This window comes from Equus quagga, unplaced genomic scaffold, assembly GCF_021613505.1.
Source record: "Equus quagga isolate Etosha38 unplaced genomic scaffold, UCLA_HA_Equagga_1.0 103230_RagTag, whole genome shotgun sequence".
Classification (NCBI taxonomy): Eukaryota; Metazoa; Chordata; class Mammalia; order Perissodactyla; family Equidae; genus Equus; species Equus quagga.
The window spans coordinates 1-6,498 of NW_025795254.1; the positions used below are offsets into that span (position 1 = coordinate 1).

General features: G+C 55.4%; 1 protein-coding gene across 1 annotated transcript; it reads right to left on the reverse strand.

Moving 5' to 3' along the window:
* Window positions 1-347: 347 nt before the first annotated feature.
* LOC124232680 (sodium- and chloride-dependent taurine transporter-like) lies at window positions 348-5,703 on the reverse strand (the record flags this gene model as incomplete). The annotated part of the gene is made up of 4 exons (XM_046649622.1): window positions 348-452; window positions 1,438-1,572; window positions 4,211-4,445; window positions 5,569-5,703. Coding segments are annotated over 3 exons (434 nt in total), but the record flags the coding sequence as incomplete, so codon positions are not given.
* Window positions 5,704-6,498: the final 795 nt, after the last annotated feature.

Genomic DNA, 6,498 nt, shown 5'->3' on the forward strand with positions numbered 1-6,498 from the left:
CCCCCCCCCCCAAAGCCCCCTGGGGTCTGGCTTCATGCCTGCAGTACTCGGCTTACACACTAGGTGGCAGTGCCCACCACCACTGCCACCAATACCACCATACCTGACTCAGCCACATCAGCAATGTCCACCCCTTGCTCTTGTGCCATGAAGCCCAGGACGGAAAAAATTGCGAAGCCAGACACAAAACTGGTACCACTGTTGAGGCATCCCAGCAGCATACAGTCCCTAAGTCACACACGTCAGGGAGCAAGTTAATTCACAACGCGAGGAAGCCACGCTCCCTACTTCTCTTTAAACGTCATCAGCATTTCCAAGCTCCACCAGGCCCGCCGGCGCGACACTTGCCTGTACGAGTTGTACTTGTACTTGTTGTAGCTCCCCAGCGAGGTCATGGCCCCCAAGCAGATGGCATAGGAGAAGAATATTTGGGTCCCAGCATCGATCCATACCTACGGGGGTGTGGGGGGCAAGGAGAGAGAGAAGGGGCTGTTAGAGCCGGCTTCCTGGAGGAGGCGGCGTGGGTCCTGCCACCTGGCCACACAGGACTGCACCTCAAAGTGTGCAGACTCTCGAATGCACTTGGAGCGTCTGTGCTGGAATCCAAGGTGCCTTTCCAGTGCTATTTTGTGGGTTCAAAGAGTAAAGATTTAGCCCAGTGCCAGATACACGGTGACCTGTAAGTCAAGGCTGCTACCATTACTGTGATATTGTCCTGGGACCCCTGAGTTGGAATGGGGAAGTATTCCCTCACGGGTTATAAGGGTAAAGCCGCTCTCCAGAACCTTCATCAGGCAGGTCCTGATGGCCACAGAGCTGCCTTCCCAGCTGTCCCTTGATGCTGGCCAAGCCCCCGCACATCCAAGGACAGTGCTGAAGGAAACCTGAAGCAGCACAGGCCCCTGGAGGCAACTGGAGGCTGGGGACCAAAGGTCCTTAAATGGACCAGTGCATCTCCCAGGGTTTTGTCCAACCCCCTGCAGTCACGCGGCTGGGGGCCAGGAGGTGGACACTCGGAATCTGCCCGTCAACCTTCCAAGAGGCCACCACCTCTGAATTCCGTCCTCGGCCAGGAAGCCAGCAGCTCTCCCAGCCGACTCTTCCCCTCCCTCAGTCAGCCCGGCGGCCGCTGAGGGCAGAGGCGGGGTCGGAGGAGGAGACTAGCTCTTGAAGACTTCGCTTACCTGGCTCAGCGCCTAAACGAGACTATAACTGGCCCGTCTCAGGAGTGCTCGACATGAAAAGGGCCACACACAGCTGGAAAGGCCCCCGAGCGCAGCGAACGACCCGCCACAGCCCAGCGGAAAAGGAGCAGGGGCTGATGGCCCAGCTAGATCTGCACACGGAGGAGCCACAGAAACTGTGCTGCCCGCTTAGCTTCCCCCACACCCTGCCCTGCCCGCCTGGTGGGAGGGAGGACGGGCGGCCCCGCGGTACCTGTGGGTCCTCAAGGCGGCTGATGTCAGGGTACAGGTAGAACTTGATGCCTGCGCCTGCGCCGGGCAGCATCAGTCCCCGGATGAGCAGCACCAGGAGCATGGCGAACGGGAAAGTGGCCGTGAAGTAGACAACCTGCGGGGGATGACAGGGATTCAGGGGGGCCTGTGGCAACACCTGCCACTGTTGGATTCAAGCATCCGCTCCAAGGCAGGGGGTCTGGAGCCTAGCTTGCTGTTTCACTTGCTGTGTGACCTTGGGCATGTTGCTTAATTTCTCTGGGCCTCAGCTGTCTTATCTGTAACCTGGGCATAATACAAGTATTAGTGAACCAAAGTGGGTTGGCTTCTTGGTGAGTTGAAATCAAAGCCTTCACTAGAAGTAAAATAAAATTTATTTGCTCTTCTCACACAGCTGGCAGGCCTGTTTCTTTCACCTAAGCCTACTTTCAAAGTTCCCCCTCTGTGATCCCTGTTCCTCCCCAGGGCTCTAGAAAGGAGGCAAGTTCTTTGTGGGTGTTTGGATGGACTCACAAAGCTCTGCTAGAAGCTGGGGGAGGCGGTGTGAAGGCTGGAGTGGGAGGTGAGCATCAGGCCAGCGGCTCATACTCCATGGACTGAGCAAGTCCACCTGCATCGTGTGGGGCCTGGGCAGGTACCTGCAGGGCAGGACACTTCTGAAGACAAACACTGTTAATGTCTTCTGGGCCAGGAAAGGGAGCTGGGGCACTCAGAATGGGGGTTCCGGAAGCAGGGCACCCAGGACCCCCCAGGAGAGCCCAGTCTGGGGGACGGGCAGGGGAGAGGGCACGGGTGAGGACTGACACCCTGAGGACCTCATCACTCCTGTGAACTCCTCCTCAAGAGCCCTCGGGCCTCCGAGAGCAGGGAGCGGAGCAGAGGACAGCCCCTGTGCAACAGGGGGGCCACACGGGCATTTGAGAAGGGGCAGTTGTCAGTCTCTCTGGAGGTCATGTCACTTGAGTTCCAAATGCCCGAGGGGAGCAGTTGTACCCACTATGAGGACATCAAATAAACAACGGCCCACCTTTATCAAGCAGGTTCTCAGGGCTGGCCATTCACGATCTCATTCAGTTTAGGCGGCTCTACAACCCTAAGGACAGTGCCCTGAAGTCCAGGTGAGGACAGTGAGGCCCAGAGAGGGAAAGGCACCTGCCTGAGCTAGAAGTGGCAGAGCGAGGGTTCGAATCCAGGCAGCCAGGCCATGCCCGAGGCAACGAGGCCCTGGCCGACACCCATGTGGCCGGCTGAGTGCCAGTGTCCCGGGTGGGGTGGGCCCCGGGCGGCAAGGCTGTGCCAGGAACAGCAGAGGACGAGCAGGGCTGTGGCCTTGGGCTCCATTCAAGCAAAGAATGAAGCGCTTGCATTTCTTTCTCTGTAAACTCAGCTCTCCAGAGGGGGAAGCTGAGGAGGATGAACGTGCTTGTAATGCCTCTTTGTCTGCAAGTGGAAAACACGTCCACAAGCCCTAGGGACCCGTGAGCACACACGGAAGGCCCGCATGTCATGATGGAGACATGTGCCACGCGAGTGAGGGCCGACTGAGCCTTGCTCGCCCACAGTGTCCCAGCCCTGGCCCTAAAGCCTGGCCAGTCAGCGGGCAGCCCCCTCTTCTGCGGGCCTGCTCCTGCGCCAGGTTCTGAGAGGTGGGGGACACCTGGAAACAGCAAAGTCACACACAAAAGAGAGGGAGCATCATCTCATGATGACGAGGGACCACCCCCTTCCTTAACTCTGTCCCCGCCCCTGGCTCTCGGCCCCCACGCAAGGCCTTCCCTCAGTTCTTTCCAGGCTGAGGGGCCGTACCCAAGTGCGGAGCTCCACATCTGACAGCTCACGGAGCGAAGGGAAGTGAGGCACTAATACATTTTTGGTCGGCCCCCAAGCACTGTGTTCGAAGGACTTCCCTGTACGCCAGCTAAGAATTCCCCGCCTTCAGGTCTCCATATTCTGCCTTTCTGATGTCTGTCCTCTGTGTATACTCCTGTAGTTATTGACTGCACTGTGGTACACTGTGAAAATGCCCCTAATTCTCCAGTCTTCTCATAAAGACACATAAAGTTGGGACCAGTTGCCCCTGGCACCCCAGCCACCAGCCAGCCAACCCCCAGAAGAGCTGCCCTGATGCCCTACATCTGAGCTACCCGCGAGGGAGCCCAGCACAGACCAGAAGAACTGCCCAGCCAAGCTCAGCCCAAAGTGCCACCAGCAGAACCATGAGCCAAATAAATGGTCGCTGGTTAGAGTCTGGGGTGGTTGTTACACAGCAAAAGCTAACTGATACGTATTTTCACTGTGTCTACTCACCCTTTCACTTGAGTAACTACCTCGGCTTCACGTGTGCATTCTTCTCTGGGCAATAACAGCTTTGATGTGCTCACTATCTTTTTCCTAATATACATCATTTTCAGACACCATAAGTACATATACCTGCCTTTGGGAAACAGTGCCTACAGAGATCCCATGGGTGTAGGGACGATTCATTCCCCTCGTTTGACAGTTAAAGAAACTGAGGCTCAGAAAGGGGCAGTGACTGGCTGAAGGTCCAACAGTCAGTAAAATGGTAGATGTGGGATTTGACTCCAGGCCTGTCGGAGACCAAAGGCATGGATTTATCTCCAAATCTGTACCCTCCTTCCACCGAACCCAAGATAGTTGCTCCCACTCCCCTGGGGAGGAGATGAGGGAGTTGGCTGTCCTCTTTGCACCCACCCCACGCCCTCCCCTCCTTCCTTCAGTGAGGCCGGCCTTACTCCCAGAACTCGGTGACAGGGGAGGTGAAGTTGCTGGTGTTGAGGCTGTCCCACAGGCTCTTGTTCTTGCGCAAAGTGTCCTCCATGCACTGGGGCGTGTTCCAGCTGTGGTTGCAGTGCGCCCAGGGCAGCTCCGACTGGAAGGACTGGAACAGGTAGTATGTGGCCCAGGCCAGGATGACAATGTAGTATATATTCAGGAGGGACACGATCACGATGGAGGCATAGCCGATGCCTGCAGGGATGAGCAAGCAAGGGGAGCATCAGGAGGGAGGCCAGCCCTACCATGGCCACAAACTCATCTGCAAGGCCCTGGCGTCTCTAGGCCTGGGACCAGAAGGGACCCTTTAATAGTGAGCAGCAAATATTTGCAGGATGAATGGATGATTGGATGGATGGTGATGTGAAAGAATGGATGGTTAGATAAATGGGAGAGTTGGATGAATTGAAGGATGTATGGAGGAGGGCTAGATCAATGAATGGATGGTTAGATAAATGAATAGCTGACGGATGGATGAAGAGATGGATGGTTGGTTGGATGGTTGGTTAGATGGTCCGATAGCTGAAGGCTTGGGTGCTGGATTGATAGATGGATATTTGATGTGTTAGATGGATGTAGGGATGGTGGTTGGTTGGGAGATTAGGTAGATGGATGGATGGATGAATGAGTAGATGAGTATGAATGGATGGATGGATGGTCTAACTATTAACTAGTTTAACGGAAAAAAGGATTAATGGATGGATAGATTTATATAGATAACTGAATGAATAGACACACATATCCTCCCATGCCTGCCAATTATAATCATAACAGTATTATCTTATGAGTGTATACTCGGTACTAGGCATGGGACACAATGTTATAATAGTAATAAAGCTACCGTTAATTCGGGGCTTACTATGTGCACAAAGCACTTTTATATGGCTATGCCATTTTCTCTTCATAGAAACCCTACAGAGTAAGCATGTTATTTCCATTTTATGGATGAGGAAATTGAGGCACAAAGAGATTAAGTCACTTTCCCCAAATCACAAGAGTTGGCAGGAGGAGGGAGTGAGACTCGAACCCAGACAGAAAGGCTCCTGAACCCGAGTGCTCGTCTCCTGCACTGCGCTGCGAAGCAGCTGCCAGCTTACCGACCCTCCAACAACCCAGAGAGGCGGGACAGCTGGCACGTGTGGAGCAGTTACTGTGAGCAGCGGCGTCACGTGTATAACGTACTGGCTGCTACCTAGAGTCAGGCACAGTGCCAAGTGACTCACATCCGGCTCCAATGTACCTGGCAAATAGTAGGTACTCCACAAAACTGGCTGAATTGATGAACACCAGGCCCGGGTGACCTCTGTCCCAGACTCACCGGAGAACAAGGGGCAGATCTTTTCCCAGCAGGTGATGCCCCCTTCAGAGGTGTACTGGCCTATGATTACCTCCAGGAAAAACACAGGCAGGCCGCCCCCAAACAGGAAAATAAAATACGGGATGAGAAATGCACCTGCAGAGAGAGCAGAGTGGGGTGAGGGTCAGGCTGTGGCTGTCGTGGGGCGAGGCCGCAGGAGCTCACGCCCAACCCTCCCAGCTGGGGGAATCCCAAAGAGCGAGTGAGGGATGCAGAGGGTAAAGGCCAAACTCTTGGACCTGGTTGAAAATTCTCCAGACCCTGCCTATCTGTCTGGCTGGCATCACCTCCCAGGGTGCCCTCTCACCTTCCAATCTACCAGGTGCTTTACGCCTGCAAGCCTTTATTTAAGCTGTGCCGACTGCCTGCCTGCCTTCCCCATGTCTGTCCATCTGAGTAAGGACTGGTTAGCCCTTAAGACTCATCTCAAATGTACCTCTCCTTGACACCTGCACCTGCCCTTCCCCACGCCCACCCAGGCCAGGAGGTAGAGAACTAGCTGGGAGGGTGCAGTGATGAGAAGCGAGAGGTGGGCACCTCCAGCTGGGGGTGGGAGCCAGGGGAGGAGCGAGGGGCAAAGAGTCAAGGCAGGGGTCCTACCTGGTGTCCACTAATGGCTTCAGCGGGTCCATAAACCCTGTGAAACTGTGGGCAACTTGGGCCTATGTGTGAGTGCTTTGTTCTGGGGCGTGTCTAGGGCACTCATCAGAGTCCCAGAGGCGCCTGGCACCTACAAAAGGTTAAGAAACCAGGCTCTAAGGCGGGACGTCCCGAGCGGTGGTTCTCCTAACTCGGGCGGCACGCGGCAGGCCCGTCTCTGCTGACACGTAAGCCCCTGATGAGGGGCGGTCACGAGAGGAAGCAGCTCCCCCGGCCAGTTCTCGTCAACTC